The sequence below is a fragment of the Silurus meridionalis genome, chromosome 4 (genome assembly GCF_014805685.1).
Source record: "Silurus meridionalis isolate SWU-2019-XX chromosome 4, ASM1480568v1, whole genome shotgun sequence".
NCBI classification, from domain to species: Eukaryota; Metazoa; Chordata; class Actinopteri; order Siluriformes; family Siluridae; genus Silurus; species Silurus meridionalis.
Window position 1 is genome coordinate 18,532,023 of NC_060887.1, and position 21,994 is coordinate 18,554,016.

Here is a 21,994-nt window from a genome sequence, read left to right on the forward strand (position 1 = left end):
CAATTCATTTCATTTCAAACTATCAAGTACTATGATAAAACAAGCTCAAAACATTAGGGAAATCCCAGGAAAGAAAGGCCAAGGGCTACCTCTGTTGCAGAGGATAAGTTTATTGGAATTATCATTCTCGAAAACTGGCAATTTACATAAATGTTTCTCCAAGGTCAAGTGGCAGACATATTTCAACATTCATTGTTCTGAGGAAACTGTGTGAGTCTGGCCTTCATGGCTGAATTGTGGCAGAGGAACTATTACTTTCTGTAATGTAAGAACAACAAGCAGAAGAGACTAAGAAACACAAGGAATATACATTAGATCAGTGGAAAACTAACCTTTAGTCTGAATAGTTATTATTTTGTTTTCAACTACCATGTCTTTGTTAGAGGGTGACACACAGAGGGTGAACAGGTGGTTCCTGAATGTGTAGTTTTCACTTTAAAGTTCTTAGGTGTGATGAGGTAGGGGGGCTTTGCTGATAACACTGTTGGTGATTTAATCAACAATTGAGGGCACACTTAACCAGCTTGGCTACTACTGTATTTTGCAGACACATGCCATCCAATCCGTTTGCACTTGGGACCATCATTTGTTTTCCAACAGGACTATGACTCCAAACACACCTCTAGGTTATGTAAAAGCTCTTTGTACAAGAAGGAAAGTGATGGAGTGCTGCATCAGACCTGGCCTCCAAAATATTACATTGAACATAAATATGAATCGTTTTTACTACATAATTCCATACATGTTCTTTCAGAGTTTGGATGTATTAACATACACTAAAGGAGAAGGTGGGTTGTACTTTTACTTATCTAAATAGGGGATTTGTATTTTTATTCAAGTACACGAATGGTGTACTCTAATACACTGTACAAGTTCATCCTTCACATCTTACCTACTTAATTAAGATATAATTGTGATAATAGTAAGTTATTTTGGAGTGAACATTCGATACAAAAAGTAACCTTCACATGTTACTTATGAAGCTAAATATGCAAATTGTTGACGTTTTTTCCTTCAAATGTTACAGGCGGAGTTTATTCATTACACTCTTTTTACAGGGGATAAAAAAAGCCATAAACACTGAGCCAAATGGATGACCAGGTCTGAGAGCTCACGTCAGCACCGCTGACACAGCTCTCTGTGTGTGTGTGTGTGTGTGTGTGTGTGTGTGTGGCACGCTGCTGATGGAAGAACGAAAGACCCGTACGGTGCGCAGAGCAGCATGGAGTTTAATTACAGCACAGAATGAATGTTGTTGTCTCGATGCGTCTCTCGGGGGATTTCAGTGATGAGGTGGCTCCTGTCCTGGATCCTGTTGGTAACCGGTGGACTTCATCAGGTGAGAAATGTGTTTAGCAAATGCTTCCTCAGCCAGCTTCAGCTTAGACCGAATATTTGAATGCACAAATGTGCTTCACTACTATATAGTATACAACTTAACCCTGATACTGAACCCTGGTTTAAATGTACATTGAAGAATTTGGGTGATTATCAGTGAAATGAATCTCTGTTTCTGATAAAGGCACAGTGATGTCTGGGAACATGTTATAATCTGGAAATGTTTAAAATATTTAGGGTGGAAGTCAAAACAGTGAGAGCAGCCTATTAAAGAAATCTTGGTTGTTGTTTTTTTTCTGAATTGACCACAAACTGTACTAAACCTAAAACTTAAGTTTAAATCATGCAGATTTAACTTGAAGTAAATTTGACTAAAACAAGCTTGGGGTTTCTTGCCTGTGGAATCTTTTTTGCTGTTGGTTTATTTCAGCATTGTCTGTGGCCTAGATTAAACAATATAAGTAACTAACAAATCGTTTTGCTAGATGTTGAATGGAAAGTGTGTGCACCCCGTGGTTATTATACAGACCGTACATCTGTACACTGTCGCCCATGTGTCCAGGATCGTACCTGAAAACTTGTCATGTCAGAAAAGACAGACTTTTCTTCTTAGCTGGCAGTGAAAGAGTTATTCAGTGGCTACTGGAGAAGCAAATTAAAAACAGGAAGTTGTTTTAAAGGTTTTAGGGTAACATGGTGGTGCAGTGTGTAACTTTGCCACCTCACAGCTCTAGGGTCCGGGATTTGATCCTGAGGTTTATCTGCCCTCCCTCTTTGTGTTTTTTTTTTTTTTTACAGGATTCCACCAAAAAAGGAAACCACATGTAGGCGGATTGGCTATGCTTAATTGCACAGGGTCTGAATGCTTGTGTTAACGTATAAGTTGAGATCACTGATAATGTTTCTATGGTAAGGCGATTGGAAGACTCCAGGGTGATATCTGGATATCTATGTTTTCACAGTCAGGTTCTCTCCTCTTGAAATTTCAGTGATGTCCATGGCTATGCAAAACAAATATACAAAGAAACAACCAAAAAAGCACCTTACTACATATATAGTATATGTAATATATTACTAATACGACACCTTATTGCATTTTATTACTAAATGTATTACATCATGTGGAGACTAAGAACCCCAATCTAATAGAAGAAACAGTTTTAATGATAGTGTATTTTATTTTATTACAATGCCACATACACTTACAGTAATGCCTTAAACCATGCATCGGACCCTGACAAGTGAATGTTCATACTCCTGAAGTTAGAAAATTTCCCACATTAGGGTTAGTCATAGTGTTCAGAAAGGCTGTTATACATTTTAAAAGGAAAGGAATTTACTTTATATACAATTCTGCAAGGTTTAGAACATTGTGCTGACATGTAACATAAGTGATATCTTGAATGTAAAAAAAAAATGCTAAATGATGTTTAATAGCATTTTAAATAAAGATCTAATTATACTAAATATAAAGGAATGTGTAGATAATATAATGCATTATTGTAAAATGTAAATAACTGTAAATAATCTGTATATCAAATGATAAAATTGCCTGAGTTTTGCTGATATGGATGATTACTCAAGGTACAATTAATTAAATAATCTGATAAATTAATAATTAAAAATAATCGGGCTGCCTAATATACGAATACAACTGAAGATTTAAATGTTCTGCCCAATAGTGCCATCAAGTGGAACAGAGTGAAATTAATCATATGATTTACTCTCACTCTCTCTCTCTCTCTCTCTCTCTCTCTCTCTCTCTCTCTCTCTCTAATATAAAGGTCTTATCCCAAAGTCCAACAGACATTTCGGTTGTGAACACAGACCTCGACCTGTACAACAGGACCCAGTACTGTAAGTGGCCCTGTAAATGTCCTAAGGTGGCCCCCACATGCCCTGTGGGGGTCAGTCTGCTCACAGATGGCTGTGACTGCTGCAAGGCCTGTGCTAAACAACTGGGAGAAACCTGTAACGAGAGAGATACATGTGACTATCATAAGGGGCTGTACTGCGACTACAGCGCTGACAAGCCTAGGTACGAAAAAGGCGTGTGTGCATGTAAGTGACATCAAGTACTGATATCTTTTTCTTTTTCCTGAAGATGTTTTTTTCCTCATAAAGAGTCTCATCATCTCATCTTTATTATTATACAAATTAACAAACAAACAGATGTCTTATTAGATTATATACACCAAAATCTTTTTATTTACCTAGCTATTTCGATGAAACTGCAACGAAAATTTTTTTTAAGAATTGCGTAATAAAAAAGAGCTCAGTTGGTAGAGCATTAGACTTTTAATCTTTGTTCACTGTTGAAGTCCCTGTTCAGGTGTTAAAAAGCCAGTTGGTGGCTTTGAGAGTTAAATGTAAAATGTAAATGTGTAGCTTATTCAAAGCACATTAGATCGCTCCTTAAGACACCCACATTCTGGCCACTTTTGCTGTTTCGAATGGTCATGTTGGATAAATCTGTGCTGTTATTTGTGTATTTGTGCTTCAGATCTAGCTGGGACAGGGTGTGAGTATAATGGCGTGATCTACCGTAATGGCCAGAGCTTTCAGCCTAGCTGTAAGTATCGCTGTTTGTGTGTGAATGGAGCAATCGGGTGTGTGCCTTTGTGCACCGACTCCCTGCCGCCTCGGGGATGGTGTCAGTTACCCAAGCTGGTGAAAATTCCAGGCCGTTGCTGTGAGCAGTGGATCTGTAATGAGCCTCAAAAAACAAGAAGGACGAGCCCAAGACATGCTGTGGAGGGTGAGGATTGCTCTAATGATCTACAGTAGGCCCAGACTTGAATCATTTCAAGCATTACAACACTTTGTTGTTGAAATTGTTAGACCTCTGCATTGGGGTTGTAAATGTTCTGGTTTATTGTCCGTAAATGCTGTCTTGCTTTAGAAGTCTACAGACTTCAAACAACTAAAGCATTTCATATTGCTTCCAGAGTCTTTAAGCACCAATGAGATCTGGCACAACAACTGCATTACCCAGACTACACCTTGGAGTCCATGCTCAAAGACCTGTGGGCGGGGCGTATCCATGCGATTCTCCAATGACAACACAGAGTGCGCAATGGAGACTGAAAGCCGGCTGTGTAACCTCAGGCCCTGTGACGTGGACATAACCAAACATTTTCGGGTATTCATCCATCCATGTTATTTTTAATGTCAAGTTCTAGCCCAAAGAATAGTGAAGTCTTTATATTATTATTCATATTACTTCTTCATTGATTGATATGACTTTATACAATATCAAGAAGCACTCACATACTTCTTTGCTCAACAATGTTTCTCATACAGCCAGGAAAGAAATGTCTGAACATCTATCGTGAGCGCGAGTTCCAGAACTTCACTATCTCCGGCTGCATCAGTAAGAAGCCCTATTGGCCAAAATACTGCGGAGTGTGTTCAGATGAACGATGCTGCATCCCATACAAGTCGAAGACTATCGAAGTGGAGTTTGAGTGTCCCAGTGGAGCAGTGTTCACCTGGAAGTACATGTGGATCAACGCATGTTTCTGCAACCTCTCCTGCAGAAACCCCAATGATATATTTGCTGACCTGCAGCCTTATTATGAGCACAATGAGATCATGAACTGAGACTGAAAGGAGCCATTTCCACTTTATAATAACCATGTGCTCAATTTGAATAAGTGCTGGCTGATATTTTAATTGAACATGTCAAAGCCAGAATCTTTCATTTGTGTGTTCAATGTGTACATATAGAGAGTTAATCCACATTTTAAGTGGGTATAACTGTGTATTAAATATCTTTGTGGTGAAGTAAATAAGCACCTGGTACACACAATATTTGATTTTGTGTCAGAAAACCACATTCTATCATAAGGCGGTATTTAAAATTTCCAAAATGTTAAGAGGTTCGTTTCCACTAAAGGAGGATTTTATCCCATTCTTTTGGAATGTAGTTTGGTTGGAAAACATGTTGACATTTTCCAGAGTCACACAGGAGCCAAAGGGCTTATGTCATGGAAATGCTATATTAAAATGAATTTAAGTGAGATTTTTATATTCTTTAAATTATCATATAATTTTTTAAACAGTCACAGATTTTAAGAACACTTTTTGTAATGATAAAAGTTTTTTTTGTCATTTTACAACATTGGCAAATTATCCTTGCTTACTATATTGTTTATATTTAGTAGCACTTTCTAAAGAACAATATTTAAATGTGTTTAGATCTAAAATGTCTTTTATATTTGTATGTATTTCAACAAGGCCAAGTATATATTTTTCCACTTGCTGTATCACATTGTTAAATATACAGCTAGATATGCAACTCAGCTATTTACTATATTTAAAAGCAGGAATTATGTGAGACGGATATTATGTTTTAATATCCGCTGAATAAAGAGACAGAAAAGTAAAAAACATTTGAGTTGTGTCCACTTCATGACAATCTGGGTATAGTTATATTTAAAAAATTATTTACTGATTTACTTTTTATTTTACTGATGTAAAACAGATTAGATTGTCTAGAATCGTATTATTTTTTTAAACTGGTATAAACGTATGTACTTATCCCTTTTATTATTGGGGAACCTTTTTCACAGACACCACGAATATACAAAGTAGAAAGTCCTTGTCAGGCTAAACTGTATACAAAAACTAAATAAGAGCAATACAGCATCAACCTCAGCTGTAAAAAGAACATATATTTCTAAAAATATATGTATTGATTTCCCCAGTGCATCCTATAGCTAATCTTATAACTAAAATGAAAACAATTATTTGCATTAAAAGGCTGAGTGAAAAAATCTTCATAAATCACTAAAGCATCTTTACTTAAACATGTTACTGGGCTTTATGTTGCCTGCGTATGTCAATTCTCTCTAATTGCCAATGTTGATAAATTGGTTACAAATGTAATTGCTTTTCTAAAACACCACATTGGTTGCTTGTACTTAATTGTACAAGAAATGAGTACCTCTGTATAACTGAACATTAACTTTCCCCAGTCATAATCCATAATCGTTTATAAACACTCTCTTCTTTCAACACTGCAATCTACACAAAATTGGAAACATCATTTAAAAAAAAAACACAGAATAAAACTAAGACTATAGAATCAGCTATGAAGCAGCTGGCAGCTTCTGGTTCTTCATTAATGATGTGTGTAAATAACAACACTAACATCAGGGCCTTCAGCAGGACACCTGATCGGGGTGTGTCCTTCTCAACAGGCTCAGTTCTGCGCTGCTGCCTGAGTCATTGTCCATGGAGACGTTGCTGTGAGAGTGTCTGTGCTGCTTCTCTACGGGGGAATTGTTTCCCTGAACAGCATCCTGAGACAAGCTGCTGCTGCCAGAGACAGTGCGGGAGCAGGAAAGACGGGTCATCCTAACTGCAGGCACTGAGACAGAATAAAAATTTGACACTGTAATGAAATGTTTTGTTGAATCTCTTGCATAGATGAACCATTTAAACACACATACATAGTTTATATCCAGACATTCAAGTCCTGCCATTTAAATAACATGCTTACAAATAAGCATAAGAACAGGACTAGACAACATTAAAGTACATTCTGTAAAGGTTCATTAATAACTTAAAACTTTTAAAAGTCTATTCATAAAAGCAAACCTTACTTACTATATCCCAATCCTTGAATGAAGTACTTAAAGGCCTCTGCCAGTTTGGCAGGCTAAAAGGAAAAAGGAAACAGTGTGGAAAGTAAATACAGGTATCCATTAATCTAAATGGAAACAGAACATTTCCATAAGGGGATACAAACCTGATCATCCTGAGGAAGGCCTCCACAGTCAGCCATCTACAAGAGAATGTATGAAAATATAAGAAGAAAAAGTATATATACAAAATATGATTTTAATGCTAATACATATAAGAAGTATAAATATTTGCAATGCCAAAGAGTAGGTAAGGAAATGATCAGTTGATATTCTAAAGGAGTCAGACAGGAACTAAATGCTTAGTTTATATATACTTTTTTTTTTTTTTGCAAATGAAGGAGATGTAAAAACAATTCCTAACCTTAAGTAGGGTGGTTTTTGTAGGATTCATTCTTGAATTGAAGTCAACCTACATAAAAAAATGAAAATATGAGAAACAAAAATGGATATGAAAAATATATTTCGAATCGTGATCAAAATAGAAAATGTGTATATAAGAGAAAGTGAACATGTACCACAGCAGCAACTGCAGGAGAACTGTCTCCTACCACCAGAAGACTCGGGCACCTGGAGGAACAAAGAATTTTTCAGTGAAAGGAGCAAAAAAAAAAGAAAAAAAAAAAAAGGAGATCAAACAGAAACACTTTAAACTTTTGACTTACTTCAGGGTGCTCACACAAAAGTTTGCACCAGGAGGTGGTCTTTCAACATGCAGATTCCTTCGACTAAAGGGAAAATCAGAATAAACTGAGAACTTTTGTTTTCATACAGTACCCTGGTCCCAGAGAAGAGAGAACAGACATGCATATAAATAGCAAATAGTTTTACCTGTTGTAGGACTTGACAAACAACTCAAGGTTTCTCTGGTTAATGCGTTTCAGGACGTGATGTCGAAAAGCTGCAATCCGGTCATGGTTTTTGTGAATCTCCTCCTGTTATATTTCCATATAGTAGTCAATCAAATAAATATAATCAGTGTAAATATGTCAAATTACAATATATACTATATTGGCAAAAGTTTGCGGACACCCGGTCATAAGTATGGTATGCGCTTTTTTAACAAAGCATTCCACATTTAGCCCGAATTTGCTTTCATAATTCCTTCCTCTCTTCTGGAAAGATGTTCCACAAGATTTTGGAGTGTGCTTGTGTACATTTGAGTTCAATAAAGAAGCTCGCTTTGTGCACAGGGGCATTGCCATGCTAGAACAGGTTTGGGTTTTCAAGTTCAAGTGAACGCAAAATTTGATTATTCCGCATTCAAAGAGGTCCTACACAATTAAGTGCCTCCAGCTTTGTGGTGACAGTTTGAAGAAGTACCACATATGGCAGGATAAGTTCAGGTGTCCCAATACTTTTGTCCATATAATGTACGTGATTATGCTGAAAAATTGCAGCTCTTCTATTGTTTGCATGATCACTTTGAAGAGCATATGTATAAAAAAAAGGAGTTATGGACATTTTAATGACATTTAGGGTTCCGTCTTACATTTCCAAACAGGTGGGAGATGATCATATCAGGAACATGATGTGTCCAGCCAGAGATCTGTGGGAAGCAGCAGCTTGCTTTAAAATCAGACTTGTAGAATTTTAAAAAGTAACATTTTATTTTTAAATGTGTGTTTTCTATTATTAACAATAATTGCTTATATACTTTGGACTCTTTTAAAAGATTAGGTACTGGTTTTATGACTGATTTTATCATGCAAAGCTGTGGTACCTTATGAGATGCCCAGTCCATCCAGTCCTCTGCCTGAGCATTAATGTTAATCAAAACAAGACCCTCGACCAGTTCAGGGTGGATCAGCTGTGAAAAATAGTAAACAACCCCCCAGAAATCAATCTATTAATCATTTAAAATATTCAAAGGGCCATTTGCAATCAAAGATTTTCAACATTTGATTATTTCTCTTAACAAACTTAGTGTATGATTGTATGAGTGGGTCTGAAATGACTACGGTATTTGTACTAAGAGCAACATTCTTGTGGATTTTTCCCAGCATGCCTCTTGTTATCAATAGATTATATTGCCTATATCAACATACTTGACTGAAGAAAAAAATCCTGACTGGGTTATAATTCTGGTTTAATCATGGCACTATTAAAAATCTTCTTTTATGTGTTGGTGCTGCAGTGTCACCGTGTCTACTGCCTCACTGTCTTGTGTTTTTTCACTAAATGTCGCAAACTTGCACTTCAAATAGATTCCAGATTTTGTATAGTTCTGTCTTACTTACTGCTAATTTATATTGTCTTATGTAGCACCTTGGTCCTGGGGGAATGGTGTTTCATTTCACTTTGTACTGCATTGCATATGGTGAGAATGACTATAAAAGCTTACTTGACTTGTGTGGTAAGATTTTTGTGAGGGAAAAAAAAAAAAGAAAATAACTACAACTTACAGCAAACTGTGCAAGGATGTAGGCTCCAGCCCCGACTGCCATTCCAATAATGCTTTTAATGCTAGAGAGAGAAAATGCAGCTCAATTTAAAACATCAGACGATGTTATAAATTATACAGTGAATTCCATATCTTGAAAACGTTTTTTTTTTTTTTTTTACTTACTTAAAATGCTGAAGTACAAGAGGGATGGTCTCAGAGAGCTGGTCCATTGATGGATAGGTGAATCTACAAAAGGAGAAATGTACCGGTTTAAAGTGACACAAGAGCAAAGGTATAACCAGAATGTTATATCAGAGCAAACTCTGATCTCATCCTGTTCAAGAAGGTGACTCATTTATTGCAAATACACTGGTGACACAAACGGTTAATTTTTCCTGAATAACTTCTAACATGATCATCAAATTTGAAATTCTTTATGGGAAGAGACATCACTGTGTTGTGCTTTGACTATAAAGCTCAGACTGGCTACCAATAAGTACTCAAAATGATCGCAAGCTAATAGATTGTTTCTTTGTAGATTCCCTTATATGAGGGCTTTTCATATGCATACAACTGACAGGTGTCTAGAAATTTAATTTAAATTTTCTTTATATCTAAAAATACTTTATAAATTCAAACATTTTTGCTTGTAGTCATTTTACTGCAGTCTAGGTCAGTGTTATAAATTAGGTTTAAGTTTAAAGGTTGTGTTTAGTCACCCTGTGGGGATAGTGCTAGCATCTTCCTCTTGCCCAGGCGCATTGACATGGCACACAGAGAAATATTGTGTGATTTCCTGCATGTCCTTATGGTCGAACAGATTGCTGAAGCAGGTCTTATCTGCACAGGTTTACACAATCAATACATCATTATACAGTATATTAGGAAATTTGCACAATGCTAAAAAAAAGACATAAATGAACAGATAAGAAAGAGAAAGCAGAAGAGCAGAATCTTACAGTTTAGTCCGATGTCATGGTAAGTCAGGATGACAGGTCGGTTGCCCTTAGCAACACCTTTCATATTGCAGTGCACTATGCCAAAAGGGGTCTCCACATTGGCTTCCTGTTGAAGTAAAGCTAGTAATAATCAGTACTCTCATATTAAGGTTAGTTATTAATCTTCTTTAAAAATGAGAGCTTGTTGAACAACAGATCTACATATTCATACCAGCTACAGAATTTCATTTGAGAAATTAATAATATATGTGGTTGTCAAAGTTAAGCAGCCTACATGTTTTCAACCTTTTGCTATCCAAGCTAAGAAAATAAGACTACAGTTCATTCTCAAGTAAAATGCTTTCTTCTCATTGAACCACCGCGCAAAAACCCAATGTGCCCAATACCAAGATAAGCATTCTCTCACTCCTCTCCTCTATCAAGATGGCTTTGTACATTTTTGACTCAATCATACGCATTCACATCTTTATTTTATACATATCTTAATGTGCTGATATTTAATAGAGAGCTGGGGATAATTGACAGGTTTTATTTTTAATCATAATTGTTTTGCTTTATGATTATATATGATTATAAAACAAAGAAAGAAAGAAATACAACAGCTTGCCACTGGGACAGTGCCCTTAAAAGGACATCTTTGTACCCCATTTACCCCAAAAATGGAGGTTTATATTGGTACTCTAAGGTAGTAATGTGTACCTTTTTGAGTATAAAGTACAAAAATGTCCTTATAATGGTACTAAGAGTATATTATTTACATATTTCAAATAGTATTTTGTGTATGCACAGTACATGGCACACAGTAATGGAGACTTGCACATTCAAATAATACTTCATTTTGTTCTCTTCTACAGTCCATGTTTCAGGAATAAAACAAGTAATTCAAAACAAACTATTGAAAGAAAATATATATTGAACTCAACAAGACCCAATATCAATTATACAATCAGATGAAATAAACATTTAATAAACATTTCACTTCTTTTAAGCTTCCTGGCTGGTTTGTTTAAAGTAGTAGCTTTTCACACAGTGTTAAAGCGAACATATATCTCAATATATATAAAGCTACTTAAAACTGCCAAAACGTAAAATTAGTGCAATAATGAAAGAGCAGCCCATAAAATAAAGATAGTTCCTATCAGCATACTGTAACGTTTCCCCTGTGAGCTACCCTCAATCACCGGACTACATTACCCATCATCCTTTGCACCCCGTCATCCACCATGTTTGTTTACCGTCTTCAACTGTCTGATCACCCGGACTTTATTTATACTTATCACCACTGTCTTCACTTATTGTCGGTTATCGTCTTTACTACATTGTATGTATGTGTAATTTACCTGCTCCTTATTATTAAAATTACATATTTAATGTTAATATTCGTCGTCCTCGTCTCTCTGTGTACATACCGTGACACACAGAGTTAAACATGCTGTAAAATCTCATTTTAACATTATCTTTATTCTTATTTGAAGGGTTTTGATAACACACTTGTTAAAACAAAAGACGTTATAAAAGAGTTTAAGGAAAATACACAGAAAAAATTGAACGTTTGTCCAAGCAGCTATTTTTCCTTATAATCCTTTAAAACTTGCTCATTATTCAACAAGAGCAACAGGCAAAGTTACTAAACATTGTGCAACACAATTCGGATACCATATGCAACTTACACTGCGTGACTTTTTTGTAAAAAAGTACTGAAGCGGTTTTTGCCACTTTGAGCTCATCGCAACCGAATGTTGGATCGCGCGCGAGACCGTGGATGCGACTCGAGCTACAGTACTGTTGCGCGTGATGATGACGTGACAAGTGAGTGACTGATTGCCATGGATACGTGAACGTCATGTATAGACTATCTTGTCTCTTTGGATTTTAAATCACTCTGCATTTGTATACATTGCTCCATTAAAACCTCAACATGTCGTGGAACCCACTTATCTCGACCTCGGTTAACTCGACAACCCTATTAAGTCGACGTTTTTGAAGTGGAACCGCCAAATTCTCTATTTGTTTTAGCATTTTTTTTTTTATCGGTTATGTCGATTTTTTTATGTCGCCGAACCCTGATATCTTGAGCACAAGGGGGGGGGAATTTGCCACTTAATGTCGGTTATGTCGGGAATCCCCTTGCCACGCCCCCTTCGGCGCGGCATTCCCGGAAGCACCCTGCTTCTTCTCATGCTGATCACACACACCTGACTCTTATTCACTCACTCATCCCATCCTGCTGTTTTTTATGTTCAGGCTGTCTGCACCACGTTTATCCGTTGCTTCCCAGCGCTGCGCTTTCCATCCGTGGATTCTCTACACGAACTGTCTCTGCTTTCACAGAACTTCGTGGACCGCGCTCCCGGAGCGCACCACTGGATATTACTGCTTCGCTACAAGTATAGGTGGATTATCTCCTGAGTATTCTCAATAAACTTTGTTTGCGTTTACTTCAGCCTCCGCCTCCTTATCCGCATTACAGATTATCTCGATCTGCATGACCAATCAAACAAATCTCGGCAACGCTGTTGTGTAAAAACCTCCAAAAACACGTGCATGTACATTCTCATTTAATAACGCACATCATGTACATAAAGAAATTTCAAGCACGTTAATATATTGCTGCCATATTGGTTTTCGTTTGTCTCGATCATATATAACATCACACACACACACACACACACGTTCTCTTTACAACAAATAGCAAAAATGAATACACACCATGCTTGCTTCCGCTCTAGTATCAGATCAATCATGCATTACAGTCACTCTGCTCTGGTTGAATGTGTACTGAGCTGGATTTTATATCCCCTTTGTATACAGTGTGGTCCCTACTCCCAGCATGCTTTGCATGTTGACCAAAAGACACTAGGGCAATTCTCATGTAAATCTATTCAATTTAGGGTACTAAGACAAAGCTGTGAATGTATGGATTTTTTTTTTAGCAAAATATTAACTGATGTAAAATAAATAAATAAATAAATAAATAAAAGAAAATATGCATAAAAGTAGCTACAGTACTCAACATGTGTCATTTGTTGTAACCATTCCTGTAACGTGAATACTCTTCTGGAGATCCTTCTTTTGTTGCAAAACGGAAACGTGCATTTCACACGTGACTGGAAAGGTGAGATCTCAGCTATTCACTAGCCCGACAGTATTGTGTTGATCGATAGTGATCAGCTTAATTCCATCACTGATAAGCAGGATGGGGGTTTACCTGATGGAGGACGAGCTCTACGTGCTGCATGTGGTGAAGCAGGGAAGGCAAATGGCGAAGCTCCAGTTCACACGTCATCCTTCTGCACAAGCCCCCAAAAAGAGTGTGGTTAGAAATTCAAAGAACTGGAAACAGGTTTTTTGTTTGTTTGTTTGTCTGGCTTGCATTTCCGAGCCATATACCCAAAACCAGATATAAATCTACATTTCTTTATTAAAATATATAAATTTCTAATTGTTTCAAAGCTAAAAATGTGATTAATTACGGTGTATTAGATCTAGACTCAGCACCATTCATGATTTACGATACAATTAACTGTTAACTGGAATGTTTAAACTTAAAGAAAGATCAGACTAAAAAAGAAAAAAAAAACCATCAACAATGATATATTTGAGGTTGATAGTAGATTATTATCTATTATTTTAATTTGGGGATTACATTAAAAAGTCACTTAAAATTCTAAAAGATTAAAAATCCTTCTTTGTGAATGAATGTGTAATGTAATATAACATTTGTGTCCAGACAAGAATGCTTTGAATTGCAATTAAAATAACACAGCGTTTTAAAACAATACCACTTTTTCACACTAGATGGCGCCACACTGCAACTTTTGGATTTACACACTTTCTCGCTCGCTCTTTCAAAAAACCCCAAAACTCTTCTCTTCTTCCTTCCCAAAATAGATTCAAATAAATAAAATATTAGTATAACATATGAAATTATCTTTTATCAGAACGCTATATTGAATTGATGTGTGTTCATAGCATGAATCCCTGAATCTAGGGAATGAATGCAACACGTTCTCAATTACAAAAAAAATCATTTCAGCTCAAACCTTCAGAAAAAACGAACATTCAAATGATATATAGTGAAAGAATTATTGAATGAAACGCTCCTCTCCCCAAACCTCTCTACTCTGTGGGGTTACGCGCACGTCGGCCCCGCCCACTCTTGCGTCCGAGCTGCGGCTCGGCGTGACGCTGCGTCGCTATGGTTACAGTAGGAGGGAGAAAATGACACCGCTTGTGAATCACATGGAGCGAGTTCGGTAACGCGGAGATGTGAGTATGAGGCGGAAAAAAGTGTTTCAACTATAACGTACTACTGTGCAAAGTGTTAATATGATGCAGTGTGTAGCAGGGGAGGTAATCGTGCATTTATTTGCAGCAGCGCTTTGTGTAAATCCGGCGGAGGTCGGTGGTGTGTGTGTGTGTGTGTGTGTGGGGAGTTCAGTACAGTTTACATAGAGCTGCATGTCAGCGCTAATCGGTTGGATGAAATCCTGACTCTGACTGTATGGAGAGTGTAATAAAACCCTGTACTTGTGCACGGTTTGGTGCACAGGACAGAGCGGGTCTGCTGTGTGTTTTTACAAAGTGTGGATATTCGGGCCATTTTTGTTTTTTTGCAGACAAAGCAGGCGGAGCAGCTCGCGCCAAGTCAGCACCGCGTTCACACAGAGCAGGAGAGCTGCTTTAAATCCGTGCTGCTTTAACGCGCACGCGCACGCCCACGTACGCGCGCATGTACGTGCACACGTGGATTTTCGTAGTGTTTTGAATATATAACTTTGAGGGCGCGGTGTTCACGGGATTGAAAGACAAGTGATTTTTGTCTTTCTAAAAGCAGTGCATTTGTTAATTTATGCAGCCAGATGAGATGTGCATCATTTTTTTTTTTACATGGACATAATAGACGAATAAAAAAATAATCATAATCAGTTTTTTTTTTTTTGCCTTTATCTGGTAATGGGAACGTCCTAAGCCATATATCCAATTATGCAATAATAATTTCTTCTATGTCTAAATAAATTGATCGGTTTTTTAAATGAAAGTTTTAATGTGAATATTTAGCGAAGGTTTTGTTTCCCGTGCACTTTAGCGAAAGGCTGATTTTCTACGCACTCGTGTGCACACGTCGATCACACGCAAAATGCAAAGCGTGTTCCTGACACACCTCATTTGCACGCAGTTACGCCCACAAAACTCCCTCATAGTTCAAGTGCAAGAAATAGCTGGGAGCAAGAAATGACTCATCAGCGGGAAAGCCTGAAAATAGAATCAAGAATTGTATTTTGACCCACTTCCATGCCAAATATTTTATAATATATAATAATAACAATAATAATAATACAACTTATAATATGCTTTTGTCAGCTCTGCACAGAGCGACCAGTCTTCCCTCTGTTTACATTCTGGCATTTCTTTTTTGTCACAGTTGAATTACTACTTGTGTATTCTTACGTGATGTGTTGATACTTAAGTGATCATACACTTTAATTAATGTCAATAAAATAAAACATTTTGACAAAAGTCTCTCTATGGAATTCTTAGTCTCCGACCCGGTAAACCACGATTAGGATGTGAGACTACATGTGATAGAGATTACAAACACTTCTATAGATTGCTCTGGATAAAGGCGTCTGTTAGACATTGTGACATTAAAGAGAATAATCCATTTAAATTCAATAGTATATTCCAGATATGAAAATGCAGCAATTCACACAGATAAGATATTTCTTTCACTTTTTATTTTTATTTTTATTACACACTCCTTAGGACATAAGATAGGAGCATTTAGGATTTCCATGAATGTCTTGTGTAAATGTTTGTATGAATTATTTACAAATAAATCCATTTCTTAAATTACAATTATATATTTCGATTGCAAAATAAACTCCCATGCGTGCGCTTACATTGCAGGGTGCTAATAATTTTGTTAAACGTGTAACTGCTACATTGCTTTGCATTTGAGTGGCATTGTGAATTTTTGTATAATGCTGTTTTATTTCAGGTCATTAAGTCGACTGTTTACTGCTCCTGAAGTAACTCTATCCTGTTGTGTTTGTGCACATTTATAGCTATCATGTTAACGGTAAACAAACACAGAATATCCTGATCATTGGGATAAAACGTAGCCGTCGTTATTAATTGGGCTTCAAAAAGATTTAAAAAGAAATTGTATGATCACCTGAATGATCTAATTCCACTTAAGTCACATAAAGATTATATTACAGGTTTAAATACGAAAATGTAGTGTAGCAGCCATTTAATGCTAATTACTTTGGTCTTCTACTTGCTATACATTTATGAATAGCAGCTAGTTTTAACTCAGGTAAAGCTTCTAGCTCATTTTGAGCTGTGCTTATATGCACTCTTTGCCCACGGTGATGCCTGAGTCAATCACAGTGGAGTATTCGAATACATCTCATCTTATAGATAATGCTTCTAAGAGAATTTCTGTCACCATTCAATTGCACCAGGTAAAGATTGAAAATGTAATTATTAATATAAGCTTTTCAATACCATTGAAACAAGAAGAGATAGTAGTCAGTTATAGTTCGTATTATTTGGCTGATTTTTAACTGATGAAACTTTTAACTTCTGTTAACTGTCAACAGCAGTAATAGTTGGGGTGGTGGTATCAGGACAAATAGTCACTAATATAAGCATTTGGTTAATGTTTAGATGCCAAATTAGTGTTAATTTTTCTTGTAACCTGAGTGTGAGTAAATATTTTAGGGTGGCAACCTTCTGGATGTTTCAAGCATTGTGTTGAACTGGTTTTATAATAATTGCTAGATTATCGAGTTCATGTTGTGTCACTTTCCAGTAAACACCATCCCTGTGAGCTGAGCACAACAGGTTAGCTTTTGTTTTTTGGTCTGTATCTTCTATTGTGTATCTACTTTGTCTTGTGAATGCGATGTGAATGATCAGGTTAATTAGAGGATAATTTTTTACACTGGTGATTGTGATAGTTTTAGACAGTAGTTTTAGACAGACAATACAAAAAAATTATATGGTGTGTGTTTACAACGAACATTATAGTGTTAACCCATTAAAGAGACACTGAGGCTGGTAAGGTAGACCAACCAACATTTATGTATGTGGTACTTGTTTTGTCGGCATTCTTCTCTTTTATAGCATAACTCTTGTTTAGCAGCCAAGAGATACTTTGCAAACTTTAGTATGAAATGAATTTGGAAAAATATTTCTTGATTAAAATAATGAATTTGAATGTTATGATAATGTTTATGAATAAAATAAAAATGTTGGTTTTGATACCAGATATTAAGTCAAATATTATTTAGAGTTAATGTGCTATAAAGTTAACACTTCTTTAATTAAAACTTTATATATCCCTCATTGATATCCCTCACTGTAGCTTTTTAAGTCTGGCACAAATGTCTAGTTTAAACACAACAGCTTTGATTGTAAATTTCTGAGCCAATATCCATTCATCATTTTCTGTTCATGTAATATGCATTCACTTTGTAAAAAGACCATAAAATACCTTTGTGTGCTCAGTTGCATAGACTGGCCCAATTTGCTGAATGATTTGCCCTTTTTAAGAGTTTTGTAAGGCCATGATATTGTCAGTAATAAGATGATGCCAGCATGTTCACCTTTCAAAAGCAAAAACTTGCCATGCAAGTCCAGCCAATGTCGTGACACAAGTGCTAATCTGTTGATGGTGATTCTGCATTTAGCTCATGAGCGTTTCTCCCGTGGAACATCTAGCACCTTTGTTAAATGGCAGTGCCCCAGCCGATTAGCTCTCAGCTTCGAGCCAGGAAGGTGTGTGGTTTAACACAGCTTCTGCTTAGGCCAAGCCGGAAAAGGACAGGTTTCCTCCTACCTGCCACTGGCGTTTTGTGGTCCCCGAGCATTGGAATGTTGGAAAGCGTTACTCTTGGCACATGATGGAAAAGCATAACCCATGACGTTAGCTGCCACCATGGGAAAAGGGGTGGCTTCCTCCATTGATAGGCAGAAAACTCCACCTTTATTAGGAAAACACGAGCAGGGCAGCTAGAACATTTGGACATAAACAGAGAATATGTATTGGAGGAGGTGTAGCATTGCATGCTGGCACACAATATTATTGTGGACCTTTTTCCATTACAGACTCTTGCTGTGTCACAGGCTACAAGAAAGATTAAAAAAATAACAAATGCTGTTTGAAGTCTTTTAAAGCAAGTAGGTCCTGTTTAGGCATTTTATAAAAAATACTTCCTGCTTGTCCTTTTGACAGTGTATGTTACATAATTCAATATATTTTGCATACTTTGTAACCTCAAGGTTTATCAGGATTATGTAGTATATTGGAAAAAATTTTAAAAAACAGAATTGAATATTGTAACTCGTAGCAACAAAGCCATGCTGGAGGGTGTAACACTGTGAGTATGTACCAAATAATAACATGTGCTTCATACCAGAAGCAAGAGTAAGAACATATAATTCTAGCTGTCAGTCAGATTGTGCTGTAGATTTCAACTTGCCAGGTAGGTCCTGTTTGTTTTATTTGTATAAAATGTAGAACTGCTTTGGAGAGAAGAGAAGAATGTGCACGTAAGGCAGTGACCATGTGAGCGTGCTGAGCAGTGACTACACAAGTGACCTTGTTTACAAACCCCCTGCATACCTTATGTACGTCTGGAGGATTAAAAACAGCATCCACTAAATGGCACACCAGGGACAAAACGTCTTTGTCTGGCAGGATTCCATGTTGTTGTCATGTGCTAGTTTCAAATATAAAATTGACAGACATCTGAAAGTACATACAAATTTGGATGATGCAGAAGTTTGGTAAAGAAAACAGACTTTCTAGTGGGTTTGAAAGCCGCACTTCAATTCGAAATACAGATTGTTGTAAGTTTTGTAGCTTGTTCAATTTCTAAACTGCCATCACTGCTTAAAATGGTTATGCACCATGCTTTACCATGTACAATATTTAATTCCTATTTTTTAAACAATTGATGCAAGTAGAACACACAATCCAGCCATCTTGCACAATTACACTTGAAGGGTGTAGAGGTGTGCAACATGGTTTTTATCATTTCTAACCTTGCCTATTCCATATTTATTTTGTTTGTACCTGCCTGTGATGCATTATATGGCCAAACGTATTACCTTCACCCATACAGTATCTCACGAAAGTGAGTACAACCCTAACATTTCAGCAACCATTTCAGTAGAACTTCTCAAAGGACAATACTATAAAAATGAAACTTGTATATACTTTAGTCAATGTGCAGCCTGTATAGCAGGAGAGGGTTACTGTCCTCTAAAAATAACTCAACATACAGTCATTATTGTCTAAATAGCTGGCAACAACAAGTGAGTACATAATAAGTGAACATATCAAAACTGTGTCCAAAGTGTCAATATTTTGTGTGAGCACTATTGTTATTTAGCACTGCTTTAATCCTCCTGGGCATGGAATTCACCAGAGCCATAATAATCACAGAGCTGCAGGATGTTAGACACATGTCGCTTATCCACCTTTCGCTTCAGGATGCCCCACAGGTGCTCAATAGGGTTCAGGTCTGGAGACATACTTAGACACTTCAACACCTTTAGCAATGCAGTTGTCATCTTGGCGGGTTGTTTACATGTTGGAAAACCGCCGTTTGGCCTAGTTCCTGAAAGAGGGGCATCATGTTCTGCTTCAATATGTCACAGTACATGTTGAAATCTATGTTTCCCCCAATGAACCGCAGTTCCCAGTACCAGCACTGGTACTGGTAAGGCCACTGTAAGGTTAATTTGACCTTTCCTAAAACATTTTTTGTTGCACTTTGTATCTCAGCATCTGTCTGAAAAGCCCTGGAAAAACTGTCTCCACACAATTCAATGGCCAAGGTGCACAAAAACCTGTTACTGTGATAATATAAAAACTGTGTAGAGGTGTGATTAAATTTTTTCCTTTGTTTGTTTGAGATTGTGCAGATTATTCTATTGGATGCTCCCTAGTGAGTTACCACTTAAAAGAAAAAGTGCAGGCTTTTTTATATAGCTTTTTTTTACTGGGTTAAAATGATTCTGCTTTAAATTATTCCATAATTGTGCAAAATTATTAATTTAATTATGAAATAAATATAAAATTTTTAATGCACTTGTCTATTGTATGATGTGTCATCAGTGTTATTGATGCCTTTCAATTTAAATGCTTATGTGTGCAGCCCATGCTGCCATTTATTCCCTGGTTCTTGCACCCCCTGTTTGGAAGTGTAAAATTGTCTGTGACAGCAGATAAACTACAGTATAAATATACCCATGCTGGTGCACACACACATACAAACATTTTCACACACACAAGAGGCAGGAAGCATATTGTTTTGAACAGGAGGTTTATTACTGGGTATGATGATATAGTTGCCTCTAGTTAGATGCATCTGCTTTACCGAGTGCTTGTCTGCTTCAGGAAACATCTGACATTTTTAAAGAATAATTAGCAAAGAGTGTTTAATGGATCGTATGCAGGGTAAGGCTACAGTTTTTTGTTTGAGCTTGGGTACATTTATATTGCTTGGAGGATGGACATTAATATGGCTGTTAATCCTTCTGTATGTTCTTTCTCATAGTATTAAATGTTTAATGTGTTGTTCTTGTTAAGGTTGTAGTTTTCTGTAACACATTACTTTCAGAGCTGGAAGAACAAGGTAGAAATTTTAATAGCAAACTAAAAGCTTTGTAACATTTAGGATATTTTGTTTTTGGGAATTGTTTTCAATCCTTTATTGAAGAAACCTGTCTTGTGGTAATTTAGGTAACAAGTAATGTTTCTACAGCAGTAAAAGCTGTTTTTGCATTTATTTGCCTGGGAGTACGTGTCTGTCAAAAGTGTAAACACACTATCACACTAAAAGAAGCAGTTCACCATATCCATAAGAAGGAATTACAGTTGGTATGACAAGCCCAAACGACTTTTTTGTGAACAGCAAAGTAATAGATACAGAAGATAGTTCTGTGTAGTTCCGCTACATGAGAGCGAGTGATAGAAAGTGGAGTGATCGCGGTGTCAACACGCTCCTCAGTGATCTCTCAGGCCAGCACACAGATACACAATGAAAGGAAATGCTTTCTGTCGGGATTCTGCCAAGTTCCGCCACCAGCAGGCCAGTCTTATTGTGGGAATTGCTTTCTCTAAGCATCATTTGCATTTATCTTAGAGTAGAACTCCAAGCTCTGTCCTAAAGATAAACACAGGGATTCACGGGGTCAATGAGAAGCCCCAAAGCCCCAGCTCACATTAGATCTCTTACTACTTATAGGAACCACTAAAACGTCTTCTTAGGTGTGTGTCTGTTATTTTTCATCTCGCTGGGATAGGATAAGGTTGTCCTCACGGGCAAGGCTTGACTTCAGATTAATATGCAGAAAGCGACTGCCATTTCGGCATGCCTGCCCTTATGTACAAACAGTTTATGGATCAGTTTGAAGTAAAAACAAATAGCTTTCAAATGCGCACCAAAATTCAGGGTCCAAAAAGGCCCACTAGGGGGGACTCCTGAAAAAGGCTGTTTATTTTTATGCAGATAGTGTGTGGAGATGCACGTAGACATCTCCCATGAATGAGTGTGGGATGCTTCTAATTCTTGGGTTGCTAAGAGGAAGAATGTAGTCATGGTATTCGATATAGTAATACTATAATACAGGTGACTGGGAAG

General features: G+C 36.9%; 2 protein-coding genes across 4 annotated transcripts; one reads left to right on the forward strand and one right to left on the reverse strand.

Moving 5' to 3' along the window:
• Positions 1 to 1,097: 1,097 nt before the first annotated feature.
• ccn4b (cellular communication network factor 4b) lies at positions 1,098 to 5,724 on the forward strand. The gene is made up of 5 exons (XM_046848214.1): positions 1,098 to 1,339; positions 3,123 to 3,399; positions 3,842 to 4,096; positions 4,287 to 4,480; positions 4,642 to 5,724. Exons 1-5 carry the CDS (start codon positions 1,250 to 1,252, stop codon positions 4,939 to 4,941), a joined length of 1,116 nt encoding a protein of 371 aa, XP_046704170.1. The 5' UTR covers positions 1,098 to 1,249; the 3' UTR covers positions 4,942 to 5,724.
• Positions 5,725 to 6,317: 593 nt separating this feature from the next.
• On the reverse strand, positions 6,318 to 13,621 carry ndrg1b (N-myc downstream regulated 1b). 3 transcript variants are annotated; one of them, XM_046846486.1, is made up of 14 exons: positions 13,540 to 13,621; positions 10,332 to 10,437; positions 10,092 to 10,212; positions 9,556 to 9,618; positions 9,392 to 9,452; positions 8,710 to 8,796; positions 8,479 to 8,535; positions 7,818 to 7,921; positions 7,652 to 7,714; positions 7,505 to 7,556; positions 7,351 to 7,398; positions 7,094 to 7,129; positions 6,952 to 7,003; positions 6,318 to 6,712 (listed from the first exon to the last, which is right to left on the reverse strand). In XM_046846486.1, exons 1-14 carry the CDS (start codon positions 13,615 to 13,617, stop codon positions 6,504 to 6,506), a joined length of 1,137 nt encoding a protein of 378 aa, XP_046702442.1. In that variant the 5' UTR covers positions 13,618 to 13,621; the 3' UTR covers positions 6,318 to 6,503. The 3 variants fall into 3 exon arrangements, with proteins under 3 accessions (XP_046702442.1, XP_046702444.1, XP_046702443.1); XM_046846488.1 differs by lacking the exon at positions 13,540 to 13,621 and adding an exon at positions 13,041 to 13,189; XM_046846487.1 differs by lacking the exon at positions 13,540 to 13,621 and adding an exon at positions 12,002 to 12,140.
• Positions 13,622 to 21,994: the final 8,373 nt, after the last annotated feature.

Coding starts and splice junctions, on each gene's coding strand:
- ndrg1b (XM_046846486.1), bottom strand. CDS start 13,617: ATGACGTGTGAACTGGAGCTTCGCCATTTGCCTTCCCTGCTTCACCAC. Junction 7,557..7,651: donor TTTTGTGTGAGCACCCTGAA/GTAAGTCAAAAG, acceptor TTGTTCCTCCAG/GTGCCCGAGTCTTCTGGTGG. Junction 7,130..7,350: donor CAAAAACCACCCTACTTAAG/GTTAGGAATTGT, acceptor ATTCTCTTGTAG/ATGGCTGACTGTGGAGGCCT.
- ccn4b (XM_046848214.1), top strand. CDS start 1,250: ATGTTGTTGTCTCGATGCGTCTCTCGGGGGATTTCAGTGATGAGGTGG. Junction 1,340..3,122: donor TAACCGGTGGACTTCATCAG/GTGAGAAATGTG, acceptor TCTAATATAAAG/GTCTTATCCCAAAGTCCAAC. Junction 4,097..4,286: donor CCCAAGACATGCTGTGGAGG/GTGAGGATTGCT, acceptor TATTGCTTCCAG/AGTCTTTAAGCACCAATGAG.